This window comes from Culex pipiens, chromosome 2 (genome assembly GCF_016801865.2).
Source record: "Culex pipiens pallens isolate TS chromosome 2, TS_CPP_V2, whole genome shotgun sequence".
Classification (NCBI taxonomy): domain Eukaryota; kingdom Metazoa; phylum Arthropoda; class Insecta; order Diptera; family Culicidae; genus Culex; species Culex pipiens.
The window spans coordinates 118,264,377-118,287,629 of record NC_068938.1 but is presented as its reverse complement, the minus strand read 5'-3'; the positions used below and the strand labels follow the sequence as shown (position 1 = coordinate 118,287,629).

General features: G+C 41.6%; 1 protein-coding gene across 8 annotated transcripts in view; it reads right to left on the bottom strand.

Annotated features, from left to right (window-relative positions):
• The window catches only part of LOC120419408 (dystrophin, isoforms A/C/F/G/H), a 150,119-nt gene that overhangs the window by 50,211 nt on the left and 76,655 nt on the right, over positions 1 to 23,253 (bottom strand). For all 8 annotated transcript variants that reach the window (XM_039582083.2, XM_039582085.2, XM_039582086.2 and 5 more), the window contains 4 exons: positions 15,030 to 15,122; positions 14,849 to 14,969; positions 14,595 to 14,791; positions 14,350 to 14,455 (listed from right to left, as the gene is read on the bottom strand). In XM_039582083.2, the coding sequence (XP_039438017.1) occupies positions 14,350 to 14,455; positions 14,595 to 14,791; positions 14,849 to 14,969; positions 15,030 to 15,122 (517 nt within the window). The remainder of the gene's footprint in view (positions 1 to 14,349; positions 14,456 to 14,594; positions 14,792 to 14,848; positions 14,970 to 15,029; positions 15,123 to 23,253) is intronic.

Sequence of the window (23,253 nt, the reverse complement as noted above, 5' to 3'; positions counted from 1 at the left end):
TGAGACTATTGAAAAAAAAACAAATCTGATAAATGGTGCAAAAAATAAAAGTATTTGTTTCCCGAAATGAATCAACGTTAAGCTTGTATTTGTTTTTGGAGTTCTTTACACTTCACTGCTGGTAAATCTGATTTATAGTTACCATAGATTATAAATGCATCGAAATGATTGCCGAAGATCTAAAGCTGTTTTTTTTTTGTAAAGCTAATTCACTATGTCAAAGCAGACGGCAATGTACGGGATGCGTATAATGTTATGAATAAAATCGATTTATAAACAATTTCCTGCACTGATTACAGCTATCGGCATTTCTAGCTAGTTGGTGGTCAATTGATCTTTCTCTCATGCACTACACTGTTTCACACAACTTTATATTGTATATTCATTTAAAAAAACTCCTCAACATTGGTTTTTTCCACAATCATTTAAACTTTATTTTATAAAAGACGTCTAGACGGAGATATGTCAGAAAATAATTCGCCCCACTCTGATTGGTAGCAAAGCAAGGAGTTGTGTATGACCGAGCGAAAAACGCTATAAGGACGTACGATAGAGCAATTTTCCGAGAGAGAGGAAAGAAATTTTTTCCCCCCATCAACTGCACACCCCTGGAACGAAAGGAAGAGCACAAGCGTGTGTAGAAAACAAACGCCGCACGATGCTTGCCAGTGAGAACCAACGTTAGGGTGTATGAAGTAAAGAAGGAACAATCGAAAATATCTTCGGTGAATATGTATATGTCACGCTCTAGGGGGGGAGTGGGGGGGGGGGGGGGGTACTGAGAAAGTGTGACATTGCGTGTTATAAGTATAGGGTAAGCGTGACAAAGGGGGGGAGGGGGGGGGGATTTTGGCTGATTTTAGCGTCACATACTTTATGAATGAAGGCTTAGTGTGTGAGGTGCATAGTTACTTCAATCAAGTTTCATTAAAAAATAGGCCTAAATTTTGTGAGATTAGCCGGGAACCGTGGTGTAGAAGTAAGCGTGATTGCCTCTCACCCAGTCGGCCTGGGTTCGATCCCAGACGGTCCCGGTGGCATTTTTCGAGAAGAGATTTGTCTGATCACGCCTTCCGTCGGACGGGGGAAGTAAATGAAATGAAATGGCCCCGGACAAACCTAAAAAGGTTAGGTTGTTAGCTCAGTCCAGGTGTAGGAGTCGTCTCCCTGGGTCCTGTCTGGTAGGCAGTTGGACTCACAATCCAAAGGTCGTCGGTTCGAATCCCGGGGTGGATGTACGCTAAGGTGTAAAAAGAGTTTTGCAATTGTCTCAACAATCAAGCCTTCGAACACGTAGTTTCAAGTAGGAATCTCGCAAACGAGTACGCCAAGGCAATGCTGTAGAGCGAATAATTTGATTTTTTGCCTTCCTCACCTCACTGAGGAAAGGCTATAAAATCACTCGAAAAATGAACTTCTTAAATAGGCCTTAACGTATACATATCGACTCAGAATCAAATTCTGAGCAAATGTCTGTGTGTGTGGATGGACGTAGATTTTTTTTCTCACTCTCTTTTCTCGGAACTGGCTTGACCGATTTTGTCCGGATCTGTTTTTTCAGATTCGTCTACAGGTCACATAGGTCATATTTTCATACCATCATGTTTAGTAATGTACTTCAAAAGTTATGCTAAAAAACGATTTTGACTAAACTTCACAAGATTGTAAAAAGTGTGGTTTTTGTAAGAAAGGCCGTCATGCTAAACATTTTTAGAAAGGTATTTTAAAGACCTTTCCAACGAGTCCAAAACATTGAAGATCTGATAACCCCATCAAAAGTTATAAGCACTTAAGTGTTATTTATGCACTTTTTTGAGGCCGGATCTCGGATATTTTGATGAAAACGTTGTCCGAATCTTTTATGCGAACCATCGTTGGAAAGGTAATCAAAAGACCTTTCCAACGCGTCTAAAAGAAGATCTGACAAGCCTATCAAAAATTATGAGCATTTTAGTGTTATTTATGCACTTTTCGGAGGCTGGATCTCATGATATTTTGATGAGAACGTTGTCCGGATCTACCATGCGACCTATCTTTGGATAGGTAATTAAAAGACCTTTTCAACGAGAACAAATTGGATTGGAGATCTGACTACCCTATACCCTACCCCATAAGTGCCCTGCAATATGAAGATCTGACTACCCAATCTAGTGGTATGACTAATGAGTCAAATTGATAAAAGACTGATAAACACCACCCTTTTGTGTCTATTTTGTATAGCACCCTTCAAATTTGAGGAAGGCACCAACCATCTAAGGGTGGATTAAGTAACGTTTTTGTGTGTGACCAGATTCCGTCTGGGAAATCGTCTGCCAAGGATGACCAGTGCGGATTGACATCCGATCTGGCCGCGCGTCGCTCGAGGAAAGAGGACGGGAGCTGGATCTGCTTTGCCAGCTGTCACCGGACCGTTCGTGTGGCTGCGTCCATGCGCTGTTAGCGCATGGCCGCGTCGAGCCCAGCGTACGAGGGGCCTATTCGACTACATCTAATGGAGTGCGTTCGCATTCACCGCAACAGGATGTATCACGTCACACCACGGTGGGTAAGAAGGGGATTATTATGCAACTTGCATGCACCTCGGAAATTCTTTCTGGAGGTTGTTGGGGGAACTATTCTGAGTCAGAAAAAACAACTCCCAAAATATTCTATTGGTGAAAACTGATTTTATCTCGATTTGAAGTTAAAAAACATAATATATATCACCTAAAAACTCAAAAATACGTCTTAAAACTCGGTTTATCAATGGACAAAGATGTACATTTTCATATAGATATCAATTTTTAGTTCACAAAATATATTCCTGACATACTACACCATAAAGCGATCCATTACTTGAATCCCAGCGTCATCAGGAGGTGTAAAATAATGTTATTTCTAAAAAAATATTTTCATTTTGCTCTGGTAAATAAACTGTCATGTCTGAATTCAAAAACTAATGTTGTAACATTGTTGCAAACGAAATGAAGATCAATTTTGCAGAAAAAAGTATGACATTTTATCCATTTACAGTAAAGTTATGTCTATTTTAGTGGGAAAATTTCGATATTTAACTCATTCCTGTTATAAAAAGCTACTATTTTTTTTTCGTAAAATTATTTTTATTAGGTCCTTTTCGGTACTGGGACCTGGTTTGGACCGAGTCGGCTTTTGTAATTACATTTGAATTAATAATTACATAGGATCTTGTGTGTAAATGTTAGTGGGAGGGGAGCCGATTACCCGCGGCCTACTCGGGGTTAGTAGGGAATAAAAAGCTACTATGATCATACTCAGGAGGATGTAACAAAAATTAAAGGGGCTGGTTACGGTGGGCATACTGAGCTAAAAATCCAAAACATCTGCAAAGATCTGTCCTACACGTTAATGATGTTGAAAATAAACGCTTCAGTGGCCAAAGTGACTAAAAAATCTACACTTTTGAAAAAAGTGAAAATTCAAAGGCAAAACGCTAGATCTTGATAAGGTCAATCAAGCTCATATGTGGAATTTTAGCTCAGTATGCCCACCGTAACCAGCCCCTAAATGACCGCTGTTTATTCTGGAACTTGCTCCCAGCGAACCGTGGCAGGCGGAGTTTCCGACGGCCAAACCCGAACCGCGAATTACGGACCGACTTTCGTTTCGGATAGGCAAAAAAAAGAGGAAAGACTCGAAACAGGTGACGTGTTGTCTCTAAGTCTTTATTCCGACTAATCTTCTCACCAAATTCAACTTCTCCCGTACCCTCTGTTCCACACCCGTTTGTATGTGTTCGTGAATCCAATAAGAAAAACGTGAACCCAAAAATAGGTTCGCCCTACTCAAATATAACTAACTTTAAACAACAAATTGTGTTCTTGCTTTAATCCAAAATATTTACTTCTCAACTCTAAACATCCCGGGGGCCGTTGAAAGCGCCTTTCAACCCGCTGTCTCTGGAACCGCCTGGACACCTTCATCGTCGTTCTCAGCTGCATCTGGATCCGCCTGCTTGTCTCCTTCCTCGTTCTCGGCTGCCTCCGGAACCGCCTTGTCCTCGACATCGTCGGCCGGTTGGTCGATCGGTAGAACCCGAACTTCGGTGACGGCGCGCTTGTACTCTCCATGAGCCGTTCGCACCAGGACTACTCGCACCAGTCCATCTGCGCCAGGAAACGTTTTGGTGATTCTTCCGACATTCCACAGAAACGGTGGCAGGTCTATGGACTTGAGCAACACCAGGGCTCCCTCTTGCACGTTCTTGGTTGCGGTTCTCCACTTGGACCGCTGGTGGAGTTGGCTGATGTAATCCCTGGACCAAACCTTCCAGAAATCCTGGACAGAGCGACGCGTTTCCTGCAGACGAGTGATTCGGTTGAGCGGGGCACTGGTGTAATCGGGTTCTGGGATCGAGAACATGGGTTCCCCGATCAGAAAGTGCCCAGGAGTCAGGATAGCCAGGTCGTCCGGATGGTCTGTGAGAGGCGTGAGTGGGCGGGAGTTCAGGATGCTCTCGATGTGAACTACGGCGGTAGTCAACTCGTCCACGGTGCAGGACCTTCCACCAAAAATGCGCCGAAAGTGGTGCTTGAAGGACTTCACTCCGGCTTCCCACAAGCCGCCGAAGTGTGGGGATCTCGGCGGAATGAATCGGAAGGTGATCCCGCTGTCCAGGCAGTAATTCTCCCACTCGACCGTACGAAACTGCTCAAGGTAGCGTTTACGGAGCTCCTTCAACTCGCGATCTGCACCGACGAAAGCAGTCGCGTTGTCGCACCGGAGTTCGATCAGACGGCCGCGGCGCCCGACGAAGCGCTTGATCCCGTTTATGCACGCGGTTGTCGTCAAGTCGGGGACGACCTCGAGGTGAACCGCTTTCACCGACAGGCACACGAAAACCGCAACGTACATTTTCACGTTTGCACCTCTCCCATACAACGGACGCACGAGAAACGGCCCGCAGTAGTCCAGTCCAGAGTTGGCAAACACTCGAGTAGGCGTGGTCCGAACTGCCGGGAGTGGTGCCATTTGTTGCTGAGGAACTGGTGGGCGGCACCGGAAACAGGTGATACAGCTTTTCACTTCGCGACGTACCAAGTCGCGTCCTCGTAGCGGCCAAAATCTTTGTCGAATCGTTGCAAGCAGAGCGGATGGTCCAGAGTGTGCCGTCTGCAAGTGTAAAGATCTGGCGATTAATGTACTCAACTTGTGCTTGGCCGGCAACAGCATCGGGTATTTTGAGTCGTAGGCAACATCACGATTCGACAGACGGCTGTGGATGCGCAAAATTCCTTGGGGGTCGAGGAACAGGTTCAAGTTCTTCAGTGGAGATTTAGGCTCACGTGGCACCGACGAGGTCCCTTGGTTTCCGTGCTTCTCGTACTCCTGGATCTCTTTCGGGAACGAAGTTCTCTGTGCGGCCCGCACAAGAAGCTTCAGCGCCCCGTCCACTTCGCTCGGCTTCAACTTGCCCGACAGCCGCTCTTCTTCCGGTCGCCGAGCGTTCTGGCAAAACCGGTTGCACCAGGCCACGAGTTTCAGCAGCTTGCCAAGTTCCGATTGCCGCTCAAAAATGGACTCGTCCGGTCCGGTGGCCACCAATGCTACGCTTTGTCGTCGCTCCAGGTCCATTTCTGCAAGGGCTGCCAGGCTGAGGGTCGGCATTACTGGGGGCCACGGCTCGTTGAGGTTGGTGAAAAACGAACAGCCGTACCACCACAGCGGTTGATCCAAAAGCTGGCTGGGGCGCAAACCCCTCGAGATGAGGTCCGCTGGGTTCATCTCCGTGGGCACGTGCCGCCACGTATCGTCCTTGGTGAGCCGCTGTATCTCCGCAATCCGATTCGACACGAACACCTTCCAGGTTACAGGTGGGCTCCGCAGCCAGTGCAGAACGACCGTCGAATCACTCCAAAAGGTCACTGGTCCGACGAAGTCAGTAGTTTCCAACAGTAGATTGACCAGCTCCGCTCCAAGTAGGGCAGCGCACAGCTCCAGACGGGGAACGGTTTGACCGCAAACCGGTGCAACACGGGACTTCGAGATCAAAAGCCGGCTCTGCATTTTTCCCTTTTCGTCCGGCCCCACAACGTAGACCGAGCAACCGTACCCCTTGGTTGAGGCGTCACACACACAGTGAAGCTTGTAGTTCCGAGTAGTGTTCCCGATGACGCGTCTTGGCACTTCCACTTGTTGCAGCATAGGAATTTCGCGGCGGAAGTCCTTCCACCACCGATCGTCTTCTGGAGAGAGTGGGTCGTCCCACCCCTTGTTGGTGGCCCAAAGGTGTTGCACGAAGATTTTCACGCTCATCAGCACTGTGCCCATCCACCCAGCAGGATCGAAGAGTTGAGCCATTTCCGACACCACGATGCGCTTTGTTGTTACGGCCAGCTCGGGGAAAGTGGGAATCTTGAAGCGAAAACAGTCGGCACGCGGGTCCCACAGCAACCCAAGTGCCTTGGCGAAATCCGGCTCGCCGATCTCCTTCGTGGGGCTGCTTTCCCAGAGGTCTTGTGGGATGCGCTGCAGGATGTCGGGATGCGATGCACTCCACTTCCTCAAAGAGAACCCGGCCAGCTGGAACAGCTCTCGCACCTGATGGCAAGCTTCGTCTGCATCCTCGAGAGTATCCGCCCCCGCCAGTACGTCATCGACGTAAAACCGCTTTCCCACGATCTGCGCTCCGATTGGATATCGATGGCCTTCGTCCTCAGCGAGCTGGTTCAGCACACGGGCTGCGTGAAACGGAGAACTGGCCAAACCGTAGGTCACCGTCTTTAGTTGGTATATCTGCAGGGTTTCGGTCGGGTTCTTGCGCCAGATGATTTGTTGCCACTTTCTGTCCTCCGGGTGAACCCAGACTTGTCTGAACATCTTCTCAGCGTCAGCTGTGAAGGCGAATTTTGGCAGCCGAAAGTTCAGGATAGTCGACAGCAGCGGTGGTTGCACCGTTGGCCCAGTGTGCAGAATGCTGTTCAGCGAGAACCTTCCAGACCCTTTGGCGCTACCATCGAACACCACGCGCGTTTTGGTGGTGCTGCTTCCAGGACGTTGGATGGCATGGTGGGGGAGGAAGAACTGCGGGCCCGCGACGCGTGAACACTTCTCCATATGCCCTAGCCGCTCGTAGTCATCCATAAAACGCTGATACTCCTCCTTGAGGTGCTCATCAGCCGACAGTCGTTTTTCCATGGCCAAAAATCGCCGCTCCGCCGTGGCGTACGAGTTTGGGATTAGCGAAACCAGTTCTTCTCGCAGTGGGAGCCGCACCATGTACCGCCCGTCGTTGCTCCTTGAGACGGTACGCTTGAAGTGGTCCTCGACCAGCTGTTGTTCCGGTGTCAGCACCTTGCCGACGTCGAAATTCTCGACCTCCCACAGGCGTTCAAGTTTAGCGTTGAGATCCTCTTCTGTGGCGAGGTGGCATACCAGCGGGGCTGTCGACAACGAGGAACACTTGCCGGAAATCACGTAACCGAGTTGCGTCTTCTGCAGGAGTGGGAGTTCGTCAGCGAGAAGAATCTGGTTACTTTCGAGCAGGTCGAAGAACAGTTCAGCGCCAATTATCAGATCAACCCCCTGGCGAATGTTAAATTGGGGATCAGCGAGAGGCAAATTAGGGGGGATCGACCAACGAGAGACGTCGACGTGTCGACTCGGCAAGCACACGGTGAGCTTGGGTAGCACCAAACAGGTCAGTTCACGTTCATATTTGGCGAAACGAGATGCAAAAGCCAACTGCACACTGTAGTGCACGTTCACGGTGGCTTGGCCAATTCCGCAGATCGGCAGATTGATTCGTGTGCGTTTCAATCCCAACTTCTGGCACAGCGATTCAGACACAAAGTTTGACTGGGAGCCGCTGTCGAGCAGAGCTCTTGCCTGCTGGTAACGGCCATGTACGTCCAGGACGCGGATGACAGCAGTTGCGAGAAACACGGTGGTGTCTGCAGGCTTGCTCGCTTGGGCGGAAAACGGCGGGGCGACTTGCGGGGCAATTTGGAGTGGTTCAGAACCGATGCGATCGGTTAACACCGGCGACGGGGAGACGACCGAATTCGAAAACGACGCGAGTGTCTGCGACGAGGTACGCGACTGCACCGACGGTGGTGCTAACGAGACCGCGCGCGAAATTGTGGCCTGCGTGGCAACAGGCGGCGAACATACGGCAGTGCATGACTGCGAAGTGGCTGGATCGTCCTCTGCTGCTGCTGGTTTCAGTGGAGGCAGGTGCAGCAGCGTGTGATGTTTCTTCGCACAGGTTCTGCAGCTGCCACGCTTGCACTCCTTCGCCATATGTCCTCCCTTCAAGCAGTTGATGCAAAGGCGCTTCTCCTTCGCCAACTCGAGCCGCTGCTTTGGTGACAGTTGAAGGAACGCCTCGCACTCGATCAGCTGGTGAGCCTGCTTGCACTGCACACATTTGGGCACGTGTTCGGAAGCAACATGGGAGGAGGATTGCTTGGCCTTCGTTGGTTTGCTCAGGCTACTGGAGGATTCGAGATTGGGTTTGCACAACCGGAGCAAACGAGAACGTTTGTGAATGAAATCGAGGAGTTCTTGGTAGGTGGGGGCCACCTTGTCCTTACACTCCGATTCCCACTCCATGCGGGATTTTTCATCCAACAAGCTGCTCAAACGTTCGACTAGCAGAGAGTTCCAGTGGGCGTCCGCAGACTCGAGCTTGTCCAAAATTCCCACGTGGCGATTAAACTCGTCTGCAAGGTCCGAGAGGTTAGCTGCTGATTCCTTCCGAAGAGAAGGGATTCGAAACATGGCCGACAGGTGTTGTTTTACGAGATAGGTTTTGTTCTCGTAACGATCCCACAAAATGTTCCACGCTAATTCGTAGTTGTCGGCGTTGAGTTCCAGTCCCGCGATGTGTCGCGAAGCATGACCCTTGCACGAGCTGCGCAGATAGTGCAGTTTTTGTATAGCGGTCAACTGCATGTTCGCATGGATTAGGGACTTGAATATATCTCGGAACTCGGTCCATTCTTCGTACTCCCCGAAGAAATCCGGCAGCTTAATCTCCGGCAGCTTGACAGAGATCTGGTTCCCAGCAGCATGGTGGGCGAGCGGGGCAGGCACGGGAACGACGACAGCGGGCTCCGGGATCTTGTCCGCGAGGGCCGCCTTAAGCACAAAGTATTGGTCGTGGAACTGTTGACGCTGCTGCGAATAGTCATCCTCAGCACCTTCGATAACCTCAATCTCGTCTTGCACGTCTTCGAACCGTTCCCAAAGTTCATCCAAGCGCTGAATCCGCAGCGGAATTTGGGTTACTTGATCATCTCGGAAATTGGTAAGAAAGTCCTGGATCAAGTTAGCAGAGCCCAAAATGTTACTGCGCTTCCTCAACAGGGTTCGATGCTGCAGACCGCCGGACTGCGCCGCCGCCTTCGGCGTGGCCTTCTTTCGACTGCCTCTTCCGGCCATCGGCTTCTCTACAAACACGTGCTTCGCCTAACCTCCAAACTGCTACCCTGCTTCGCCTAACCTCCAAACTGCTACGCCTTCGACTCCAAACTGCTACGGCTTCGACTGGAAGTTCTCGAAAGTTGGTTGAATCCTGCGGCGGACGATCGAGCTGCTGGCCACGACGAGAAAACCGGTGTCCAATTGGTCACCGCGACAAATCCAGCGAGAAAAACGTGGCCACAACTCCGAACTCGTACCACGTGCAACCCGGATTCCGACGACGTGGAGTTTCAACTCCCGGGTTTCGGCACCATTTGTTTATTCTGGAACTTGCTCCCAGCGAACCGTGGCAGGCGGAGTTTCCGACGGCCAAACCCGAACCGCGAATTACGGACCGACTTTCGGTTTCGGATAGGCAAAAAAAAAGAGGAAAGACTCGAAACAGGTGACGTGTTGTCTCTAAGTCTTTATTCCGACTAATCTTCTCACCAAATTCAACTTCTCCCGTACCCTCTGTTCCACACCCGTTTGTATGTGTTCGTGAATCCAATAAGAAAAACGTGAACCCAAAAATAGGTTCGCCCTACTCAAATATAACTAACTTTAAACAACAAATTGTGTTCTTGCTTTAATCCAAAATATTTACTTCTCAACTCTAAACAACCGCCAAAATGTAATTTTTGTTACAACCTCCTGATTATAATCATAGCTGTTTATAACAGGAATGAGTTAAATATTGAAGAATTTTGAAAATTGGCAGGGTTATCAGATCTTCAATGTTTTGGGCTCATTAGAAAGGTCTTTCAAATACCTTTCTTAAAATGTATGATCAGACGGCTTTGCTTACAAAAACCACCCTTTTTACAATCTTTCAAACTTTAGCCAGAATCGTTTTTTTAGCATAACTTTTGAAGTACTTATCAAAACTTCATAATATTAACTAGGGTCTTGTGGGACCCCAAGACGGATCGAATGAGACCAGAACGGTCCAAATCGGTTCAGCCAGTCCGGAGATAATCGAGTGCATATTTTTCGGTGCACGGACTTACAGACATACACACGCACAGACATTTGCTCAGAATTTGATTCTGAGTCGATAGGCATACGTGAAGGTAGGGTCTACGAGGTCCAAAAGTAGTAACTTCCCATCGCAAATGCAACTGGACGAAAATGTAGGCAGTAACTCAAAAGAAATTTGCAATCTTTTTTCAAAATTTTTCAAAGAAGTATACACCTCATTTTCCGAAGAAGACCGCGACCGCGACTATTTTTCATATATATACCAGAATTTCCAAATGACGTCTCAGTCAATTCTTTGTCAGAAACGGAAGTACGCCAGGCATTGAAGGACTTAGACTCATCAAAAGGACCAGGACCCGACGGAATAGCACCTGCATTCCTAAAGAACCTTGCAGAAGAATTGACATTTCCACTGCATCATCTCTTCAACATGTTAATAAATACTGGAAAATTCCCACAAACATGGAAAAAGTCTTTTTTGGTGCCTATTTTCAAATCAGGCCCAAAATCAGACATACGTAATTATCGCGGAATTGCCCTTTTGTCTTGCATTCCAAAACTTTTCGAATCTATTATAAATGAAAAAATCTTTCAGCAAGTAAAAAACCGCATCACATGTAAACAGAACGGCTTTTTTAAAGGCCGCTCTACTAGCACCAACCTTTTAGAATTTGTAAATTTTACACTGAATGCAATGCATAATCGCAATTTCGTAGAAGCAATTTACACAGACTTTAGTAAGGCATTTGACAGAATCGACATACCATTATTAATCTTCAAACTGCAGAAAATTGGAATTCAGCCGAATCTTTTGGAATGGCTTAAGTCATATTTGACTAAGCGCAAACAAATTGTTCGCTTCCAAAATGTACTATCGGAATCAATTCACGTCACCTCTGGGGTTCCGCAAGGATCCCATCTAGGACCTCTTCTTTTCATCTTGTATGTAAACGACATTTACTTCATTCTTAAAAAAATTAACGTACTTGTATATGCAGACGACATGAAATTGTATATGGAAATAGGAAATGCCAATGGCAGTCATGTACCGTAATCTGGGGTGAATCGGGACTACAGTCTGAATAGGGACAGCAGTTTTTAGAGCACTTAAAGCTTTAAAGTTTGGAAATGGATGTACACATTTTGTTGGTCTGAGTCTGTTCTAACCGAAACCAACGAGAAAAAACAAAATATTTTGCTACAACATGGTTAAACTGCTGTCCCAATTCGCCCCATGTGTCCCGATTGACCCCAGTTTACGGTATTCCAAAACGAAATTAATCTTTTCTACACATGGTGTAGTAAAAGCCTACTCCAATTGAATGTAAAGAAATGTAATTCCATTGCCTTCAGCAGAAAACATGAAACACCAAACATAACAGTATTATTAGGAAACCAACCAGTAGAAAAATGCAAAGTAGTACGTGATCTAGGTGTCATCCTAGACTCACAACTAACTTTTGTAGAACACTATAACACAATAATAAACAAGGCAAAAAGTACATTAGGCTTTATAAAGCGCTTTGCATTCAACTTCCAGGACCCGTATACTATTAAATTACTCTATATAACGTATGTCAGGCCACTCTTGGAATACTGTAGTATCGTCTGGAATCCATACTATGCCGTACACCAAGCACGTATTGAATCTGTCCAAAAACAATTCTTACTGTACGCACTACGTAAACTTAACTGGACTGCATTTCCTCTCCCATCGTATGAAGCACGCTGCATGCTCATAAACATACAATCATTACAAGAACGTCGTAAATTTGCCATGCTCTCTTTCATCAACGACATTATTTCTCAACGCATACAGTCAGCAGCATTATTTTCAGAAATACGCAATAGTATTCATGAACCAAGCCGTACTCTTAGACATTCACCACTTTTTTGAAAAACTGCATACACGACAAATTATTTAAAAAATTCGCCATTAAATCAAATGATGCGCTTTTATAATGAAAATTCACAGTACATACATTTCGACATGTCTAAACCGGAACTACGAAAAAATCTATACAATAGAAATAATATCTAGTATGTAAGAAAATTGTAAGTAGTCTACATAAGCTTGACGAATAAACAATAAATGAATTAAGAAGTTCATTTTTCGAGTGATTTTATAGCCTTTCCTCAGTAAGGTGAGGAAGGCAAAACGCGCCGATCCCTGTTTTGCCTTATGGCAGCGATTCTCAACCTTCTTCTAGGCCGGTACCCCCTGCCATGTAAATCAAGTAGGCCCGGTACCCCCGTTGAGAATCGCTGCCTTATGGGATTGGAAGTTTAAAGATATGTCGAGGATTCGTCTAGTTCCTGCCACACGAGCACGTGAGATCGATCCGAGGACGTGGAGATGAGCGAGATTGAGGGGAAACCTCGTTTATTTTTGACCCATTTAGAGATCGTTACCGATCATATAGCCCAATCTTCAGCTCGAATTTTGCCTGAGAGCATAGGGGTATAGCATCGCTATTTTTAGACCACGTTTTCCACTTTTTCTCATCGAAACCGACTACTTTATCGACTTCATTTTGCTGGGCGAGATAGGACGCCGTCTATTTTCAGACGATGACTCAGCACTTTTCCACTCTTGCACTTAAAAAACCAGGTGGCAGCACGATGTAACTGCTACAGAGTTCTTCAACGCTCAGACTCAGTCGCCAACAGATCGTCCGAGAGATTGGATGTGATGGGTTTTGGAGAGGTTTAGGACTTGACAAAGTCCATTCCCGCAGCAGCCGGATTCCCCTCTCAACTGTCACCTACCCTTTTTGCCGATGGGTTTCAAGCCATCGACCTTCCGCTTACAAAGCGAAACCCGTACCACTAGACCACGGGAGCTCGGCGAATTACAGCCTTACAGTTGGTCTAAATCCATTCTAAAGCCCAAAACCAAGGGTGGCCCATAGGGACGTGGCGTTACATCGTGCTGCCACCTGGTTTTTTTTAAGTGCAAGAGTGGAAAAGTGCTAAGTCATCGTCTAAAAATAGACGGCTTCCTATCTCGCCCAGCAAAATAAAGTCGATAAAGTAGTCGGTTTCGATGAGAAAAAGTGGAAAACGTGGTCTAAAAATAGCGACGCCATCCCCCTATTCTGCCCCCTGCCCCTATGAATTTATGGTCAGCTCATATTCATATAAGTGTTCCATATGAAATTCATCGCTTTTCAGTAATTTGATTCTAAAGCATGAGAACTTCTGGGGAAAAAACAAACAAAAAATTACTGTAGCATTAAAAAACGTCTATTATCCACTTTCTGCAAAATTGAGATTTTTTTTTAGCATAGAACGAAAACTCATGTCAACGATGGAAGTCGTCACCTTATGCTTACTTGATAAGAATCCTAGTACACAGAAAGCAGATAGGAAGAATAATACAAAAGAGATTTGTTTAAGTTCTGCACTGCGGCTGCCATGTACTCATAAGACTTCGAGATAATCACTCCAGGACTTCGAGATAATCACCAAAATCTATTACTTCTTGATAGGTGCAGTATTCAGATATTCAAACTTTATGACTCATCGGTAGGAAATTTCATTTCTCCATATACTATGGTTCTACGCATAATTGTTCCATGTTCAAAATCTTGTAACCGAGAAAAACGCCATTGATTTTTCTTATTTTCTTCTGCTGTGATTCTACGCATAACTGGCCCAGCTTTCCTAATTCGCCCTTATATGTCCCAATCCACCCTGATTAGCAATTATTTATAACCATCTTGGCAAACAACAGGAAAACACGATCAGTTTGAAAAAAAAACTTGGTGTGGCGATTATGGAGTGTTCGAACAAGGTACTATAGATATCATGTGTTTTTTTTCTAAAAGAATCAAATAAACTTAAATATTATAAAATGTAAAATTCTAAAAAAAATACATGGGGTAATTATGTGTAGAACAGTAGTATAAAATTCATACAGTTTTCAAATAAGATGGCACTTACCTTTATTTTCTAAATACTGATAGTTGGTATCTGATTTTAAGTTGTCTACGACCGTGACTATTTCATCAATTTGTGCTTTCTTATTCTCTAGCTGTTTGATTGTGTTCTAAATAAAGGAATAACAAAAAAACAAAAAAAAAACACTAAGTACAATAGTTCGAATGAAAATAAAAAGGCATTTTAATCTAAGCAAATAATACACTTGAAGAATTCACAGAATATAAGAAAGCAAACAAAATACATACCTTTCCCTTTTCGATGGCAGAGAGCATCATATCGGTATCACCAAAAACTACGCAGTGCTTATTCAACAATTCATGTTCCAATTGAAGCCAGTTTGCTATCTGAGACATGGACTGTTCAACACTACTTGCAGATGTTTCGGGCACGGACCTTGCTCTAGAATTAACCGCATTCGAACCTTGCACGCTAGACTCGAACTCTAAAAATATTTTTATTGCTTTTAGATTGGAGAAAACATTCCGAGCAAAAGCTTTACTTTCTGCATTTTCATTAGCTTTGGCATTCTGGGCCTGCTGAGCGCCATATTCACGAGTACGGTTTAAGGCTGCCAATGCATTCACAACCTCATCACAATGAGCGGAAAGATCTTTCGTGACCTGCAATAGAAAAAAACAACTTTAGAAGCTGCAAACTCCTCACTGATAACCAATACGCACTCTCTCCAGAATATCCATTCGCCTTCTTATTAGCTCGTTCTGCCCGGAAAGTTTAACACCTTCAATAATCAATTTTAATTCTTCTTGTTTTTCCTGAAAAAAATAAACAAAAAGATCAAAAATAAGTTTGTCACTTTTCGTGCCCTTGCATTAGGTCAAATTTCTATTGCCTTATAGTTTGTTTTAACATACTACATTTATTACAAAGCACTCAAATGTGGAACTACAACAATACTTGTTGAATAATGAAATTTACAAAATATATAATTGTTAACCCAAAAAATCGAAACGTATCACATTTTTCAATTGTCCAGAAAATTAGAGTATAAATCTTCAACCAAATGCATCCACGCAGTGGATTATACCTGCTTTCGTTCTGGCTAAGTTTCTACGTGGCAGAAATACGCATGCGTGCTTTTCTCACTGTCAGTTGGAATGTAATAATAATCTAAGTGTGCAAGAATACCAAACTTGACGAGCGTAGCACAGGCACTGGGTAGACTTAATTCCCAAGTAAGGTACTTAACGCTATATTCAACCCAAGATAGCATCAATAATTTTTAAACGGATTTGTTCAACGTTCAAACTAAATTAAAAAAAAATGTTGATATATTTTGAATTTAAAGATTTTGATAATGGTTTCATCCGTAAAGTATGTCACGCTCTAGGGGAGAGGGGGTCTGAGCAAGCGTGACATTTTAACGTGTCGTCAAAAATTCTGAGCGCTATTCTCGAAACGCCGAGTTGATTTACGGGTGCTACGATATCTCGAGAGTAGATGGACCAAATTGGCTTAAATTTGAGGTGACGACTTTCAAGACATATTCCATGTGCATGAAGAAGCCCGATTTTAAAACTTGAGCACCTCTCTACGAAATCGGCCGATTTCGACCATTTTTATTGTTTGTACTTTTTGATTTGGCTCAAATTTTGTGGGGGCCTTCCCTATGACCAAATAAGTTATTTTGTGTCATTGGTTCACCCATACAAGTCTCCATACAATTTTGGCAGCTGGCCATACAAAAATGGTACGTACATATTCAAATAGCTGTAACTTTTGAGTGAATTTACTGTCTTGAGCAAAGTTGCAGGTATTGTATTGAGGTATATGTATTGAGAAAAATATAGGTACACGGAAAAAAATTGCAGATTTCCCAAAATACGTATTTTTTTTTATTTTCGAGACAAAAACCCGCAACTTTTGAGCTATAGAAAAACATGGTCAAAAAATCTGCTGCCAAGTTATGAACTTTTGAAAAAAATAGTGATTTTTGGAAAAAAAAATCATTTTTTTTTTTGCAAAAACAAATTTGACGTAATTTTTTAATGTAAAATTGAATTTCCAATCGAAAAGTACTTAACAGATTTTTTGATAAAGGACTCTGTTTTTAAGATATAGCCACAGAAAGTTTGATTTAAGCGAAATATTTGCAGTTTCTCAATTTTGAAAAATAGTGACCATGAGTGACCATTTCAGAAAATATTTTATTTGAAAAGTTCAGAAAGTTGGCTATAAAACTGTCCAAGAGACATTAAAGATTGGACATCGGGTTGCTGAGATACAGCCGCTTGAAGGAAAATAAACAGGAAACTTAAATTTTTCTAAGTCTCACCCAAGTAACATTTTAGGCTTTATCAAAGCTGTCACAACCACTATAAAACCTATCAGCCAAAACCAACATTAAAACCCCTAAGTCGTAACAAACTCCCCAGAACCTTGATAAACCCCACTTAAAACCCAAAAGGACCTCCGCAAAAGGTTGTTACGGCCTATTTATAAAACCTACATAGGAGTTCAAGGCTTTACAACTGGATCCTAACAACATCCTCAAAGCCTTGATAAAACCTTTGTTAAAACCTAGTCAGGAGTTATGAAAAAATGAAATTTCATACGTCTTCAAACGTCTTATGCCAAATAGGTTTTATTTTGGCAAAAATAAGTCTTCGTCTTGCCAAATGAAATTATGGAGATGGTTGTCAAAAATGGCGATGATAAATAATAGATATTAGAGATAATCCAAATAATTTGAAAGCTTATTTCTCGCAATTGATGACTCAAATTCAGCTGCGGTTGAAATTTTATTGATAAATGTAGGGGAGATAGAGACTAAAAATTCAACTCGCTTCATCAAAAATCAATATTTTATAATCAAAGTGTTTAATGTTAAATTTTTTTTATTGCAATTCTTTGGAAAAAATGTTCAAAATATTTTTAAACATCTATCGCTATATTAATCATACCAGAAATTCAGCATAAATGTGTGTTTTCATCAAATTTAAATTAAATTTTTCAGTTTTTCATTTTTTCAATCAAGATGGCGGTCAATCATATTCAATCAGAGCACGCGCTTAGCGCCATATTTATGCATTGCTATTTGTCCGCGATAAATGCTCTTTTAAGAGCTTATGGTTTTAAGTGAGCTTTTTACATGCCTAATGGCACTTGACAGCTAACACCCTACAAAGCATGCGATAAAACCGTTTGGCATGGCATTTCCATCTGGTTTTCAAGCCTCTATTAAAACTTTCATTAAACCTTATTGAAAGCCAGTCGGCTTTTATTTCCACCCGGTTTTATGTCCGAGGCATAAAACCCTGTTAGAACCTATTAATTAGCTCTTGCTTGTTGGTTGCGGTGAATGTCCAAATAAAACTATCAGGCAATCAAGATGCTACAATAAAACCTCAATAAAACTTGGTGGTGGCTAGTTGGTTTAAAAATGTTACTTGAGCACCCAAACAACCCACAATTTTTTCTAATGTCGATATCTCAGAAATTCAGGTCCGATTTTCAATGTCAAAACATGAAACATTCGTGAAATTTTCCGATCTTTCGAAAAAAAATATTTTGAATTTTTTTAAATTAATACTTACATTTTAAAAGGGCCAAACATTGAATATTAAGCCCATTTAAAATGCTAGTCTTGATTTGATTATTTTCAAAATATTTTTTTCGAAAAGATCGGAAAATTTCACGAATGTTTCATGTTTTAACATTGAAAGTCGGACCATTAGGTGCTGAGATATCAACATTAGAAAATGGCGGGTTGTTTTGGTGAGACTTAGACAACTTCAATTTTCCTGTTTCTTTTTCTTAATGCGGCTGTATCTCAGCAACCGAGGTCCAATTTTCAATGCCTCTTAGACAATTTTACAGCAAATTTTCTGAACTCTTAAAAAAAAAAAATTTTTAGGAATGGTCACTCTTGGTCACTATTTTTAAAAATCGCAAACTGCAAATATTTCGCTAAATCAAGCATTCGGTGGCTATATCTTGAAAACAGAGCCTTTTATCAAAAAATAGTATTTTTAGATTGGAAAATCAATTCTACATTAAAAAATAACGTCAAATTTGTTTTTGAATGATATTTCATTTTTTTTTTTCAAAAAATCACTTTTTTCAAAAATTTATAACTCGGCGGCAGGTTTTTTGACCATGTTTCTCTATGGCTCAAAAGTTGCGGATTTTTATCCCCTAAAACATATTAAAAAATCTTGAAAATCAAAAAATACGTATTTTGGAAAATTGAGTTTAAGTGAAAAAAAAGTTGATGAAAAAATCTGCATTTTTTTCCGTGTACCTACAGTATGTAAAAAAAGTATTTACACCCCTTGGGCACTATGCACATTTTGTGATGAAACATGTAAAAAAATTAAAGTTTGACAGGAACCTAGTACTACGTTTTGTTCAGAAACTCATGCCAAACATTTTGCTATAAAAAGCTCATGAAAATATGATTTCTATAAAAAGTTATATAACAAATACTATTACGAAAATAAAAAAGGTTCAAAAAAAGTTTGTACACATTTCGAAAAATTAACATAAATAATGTTATTTGTTGACAAATCACCATAAATCCAGTCTCCCAACTCCAAATAGGCATCCTCGACTGATTAAAAAATAATTTGGATTGAATATAAAGTTTACTAACTACTTAGTATAAAAGTTTATATAACTCTGGAAATTCTACATAAAACTTTTCTAAACATAATTTTGCAAACTTTTAATTCAACTAAATTTCAATATATTACCATAGAATTGCTAAATAAACTTTTTGGAGTGGGTATAACACCGTTTTGGGGGTATTTGTATCGATAGAATAGATTTTTCGTTGGAATTTCGTACCAACCCGGAATTACGTCGCAGGAAAATCCGCCGGCATCCGAACCGGTCCACGATTCACAAGTCAACCTATGTGGAATCGGAAAGGGCATAAAATTTTCGATCTTTTGATATCCATACATCTAGGTTTTCTTTAAAACCTACGTTTTTAAATACCTGGGCAAAAAGTAAGTTTGATCCACAAGAACAAAAATTACGAAATTCCATACATTTTTGGCAGGTTGCTCAAACGAAACCATAACAACGTTTTTGCTTAGGTATTTAAAAACGTGGGTTTTATAGAAAACCTGGATGTATGGGTATCAAAAGATCGGAAATTTTATGCCCTTTCCGATTCCACATAGGTTGACTTGTGAATCGTGGACCGGTTCAGATGCCGGCGGATTTTCCGACGACGTAATTCCGGGTTGGTACGAAATTCCAACGAAAAATCTATTCTAACGATACAACTACCCCCAAAACGGTGTTATACCCACTCCAAAAAGTTTATTTAGCAATTCTATGGTAATATATTGACATTTATTTGAATTAAAAGTTTGCAAAATTAAGTTTAGCTAAGTTTTATATAGAATTTCCAAAGTTATATAAACTTTTATACTAAGTAGTTAGTAAACTTTATATTCAATCCAAATTATTTTTTTAATCAGTCAAGGATGCCTATTTGGAGTTGGGAGACTGGATTTATGGTGATTTGTCAACAAATAACATTATTTATGTTAATTTTTCGAAAGGTGTACAAACTTTTTTTGCACCTTTTTTATTTTCGTAATAGTATTTGTCATATAACTTTTTAAAGAAATCATATTTTCATGAGCTTTTTGTAGCAAAATGTTTGGCATGAGTTTCTGAACAAAACGTAGTACTAGGTTTCTGTCAAACTTTAATGTTTTTACATGTTTCATCACAAAAGGTGCATAGTGCCCAAGGGGTGTAAATACTTTTTTTACATACTGTATATTGTTCTCAATACATATACCTCAATACAATACCTGCAACTTTGCTCAAGACAGTAAATTCACTCAAAAGTTACAGCCATTTGAATATGTACGTACCATTTTTGTATGGACAGCTGCCAAAATTGTATGGAGACTTGTATGGGTGAACCAATGACACAAAATAGCTTATTTGGTCAAAGGGAAGGCCCCCACAAAGTTTGAACCAAATAAAAAATACAAATAAAATCCATTTTCGATTTTGGTAGAGAATTGCTCACTTTAGTTTTGGGAAAAATACAAAAATCAAAAAACGGTATTTTTTATATGGGTAATTCTCTACCAACTCACACGAAATCGAGAAAAGTTGCCTTCGATTTGGGTGAAACTTTGTCCTAAGGGGTAACATTTGTCCCTGATCTCGTGACGGAGGGGTGGTACGACCCCTTCCATTTTTGAACATGCCATAAAGAGGTGTTTTTTCAATAATTTACAGCCTGAAAAGGTGATCTGATAGAAATTTGTTGTCACGCCAATTTAACGGCGTACTTAGAATTTTGAAAAAAAACCCTATTTTTTCATTTAAAAAAAACACTAAAAAAGTTTTACCCTGCCATTTTCCGTTACTTGACTGTATAATTGTTTATTTAGAGAAAATTATTCATTTTAAAATTTCGTGTTTTTTTTAACTTTGCAGGTTTATTTTTTAGAGTGTAACAATGTTCTACAAAGTTGTAGAGCAGACAATTACAAAAAAAATGATATACAAACATAAGGGGTTTTCTCAAAAACATCACGAGTTATCGTGATTTTACGAAAAAAAATGATTTGAAAAAACTACATTTTGCAAGACATTTTGCGTTTTTCTTTGTTTCGTCGTCCTTGTCTGTCGCGGGTGATTATAGACGGGCATGATCAACGACGACCAACATTTTCAAAACATTTTTTCGTAAAATCGCGATTTTTTTTCTTTTTTTTTTATTAAATTTCCCTTAAAATAACATGTTCCAGTCGAGTAACGGAAAATTGCAGAGTTTTTAAAACTTTTTCAGTGTTTTTTCGATGAAAAATACGCTTCGGAATTCTGAGTAAGCCATCAAATCGGGCGTACAATTTCACATAAAAGTCCCTTTGACACCAAATTTCTATCTCATTACCGTTTCAGGCTGTAAATGATGGAAAAACACCTCTTTTTCACATGTTCAAAAATGAAAGGGGTCTTACCGCCCCTCCGTCACCAGATATCAGAAAACGGACCTCGGATTCATGATCAGGGACAAAAGTTAACTCACACAGGTTGACTTGTGAATTGTGGACCGGTTTGGATGCCGGCGGATTTTCCAACGACTTAATTCCGGGTTAGTACGAAATCCCAACGAAAAATCTATTCTATCGACACAAAGACAGTGGCAGTGCGTGGCCGAATGGTTACGCTGTCCGCTTTGTAAGCGGATGATTCTGGGTTCGATTCCCATCTGCTCCAACCTTCCAACGGATGAGGAAGTAAATTTTCGGTCCCGGCCTTGGTTGTTAGGCCGTTATGTCATTCCAGGTGTAGGAGTTGTCTCCATGCCATAAGTACAAACTACACACCAAACCAAGCCTACTCCGGTGGAATCGCTGGCGGCGGTTGGACTCGCAATCCAAAGGTCGTCAGTTCAAACATTGGGGTGGAAGGTTCCTTGGAGTAGAAAGAGGTTTGGGTGCTCTCCCCATTCAAGCCTTCGGACTCCTTGGTTCGAGCAGAAACCCGGAGGACGTTAATGTTGATGGTTTGATTTTGATTTTTCGATACAAAGACCCCTAATACGCTGTTATACCCACTTCAGAATGTTTATTTAGCAATTATATGGTAAAATATTGACATTCAGTTAAACTAAAAGTTTGCAAAATTAGGTTTAGATAAGTTTTATATAGAATTTCCAAAGTTATATATACTTTTATACTAAGTAGTTAGTAAACTTTATATTCGATCCAAATTATTCTTTTAATCAGTCAAGGATGGCTATTTGGAGTTGGGAGACTGGATTTATGGTGATTTGTCAACAAATAACATTATTTATTTTAATTTTCCGAAAGGTGTACAAACTTTTTTGCACCGTTTTTGATTTCTGTATTTGTTATATAACTTTTTATGGAAATCACCTTTTCATGAGCTTTTTAAACCAACATGTTCGGCATGAATTTCTGAACAAAACGTAGTACTAGGTTTCTGTCAAACTTTAAATTGTTTACATGTTTCATCACAAAATGTGCAAAGTGCCCAAGGGGTGTAAATACTTTTTTTACAAACTATATCTATCAAGCAGGAGATATACATTATATTCATAATTAGTTAAAAACCTTAATGCAGGCCAAGGGCGAATGATACTGATGATACCTCTTCAGTTGACGCTCAGGCGAGGAACATCCTGGAAGGAGCGTCACTGACTACGTCCGTAGTCCTGTTAGATCATTCTTGATAAAGACAGTACAGCTCTGGTTCCTTGCAAGTGTCCTATTTTCTTACCTCCACGTTGGCTTGGTTTTCATGATGACCTAGCTGGTGGCCTGTGGAAATGGATCGTAAACCTTTGACAACGCGGGTCAAAGTCGAGACGGCTAAAAGAAAGGGCGCGACAATGTGGGAAAGGGAAGTAATTTGTGATTGTAGACGGTATTGTTTTGATTCGCAGTATGTTGAGTCAACTGCTGTGGATGTACCTGAAACATCGTACAACGGGGTTTCTCTTCTTTCCATTTCAACTACCACCTATCTCCTATTTTTATTTTGCTCTACTGATTTTCTAACGCGGCTTCTGTTTACTATCCTCTATTTGATTTCGATTTTACTCATTTGATTCTCTTATTTCTCAACGCTTTTCCATTCTATTTTACCAATTGATGCTGCTGTAACAAACTTACTGCTTTCCCTTAATTTGGCAGCGTTTATCATGTGCCTTTTCTTTATTTATCTATTTCAATAATTTCTCAACTTCACTGTAAATTGCCCTCAATACAATCTAAGCTTGTTTGTTACCTCTATTTATTAATTATTGTTAATTTCTTTATCTACTTCATAAATTACTATCTTTCTTTTACTATTGATTCTTCAAATAGTATATTTCTTTCACTGTCCATTGTTTTCATTCTTCACCCATTTCATGAAACAAATGAGGTTCGAGCCCTT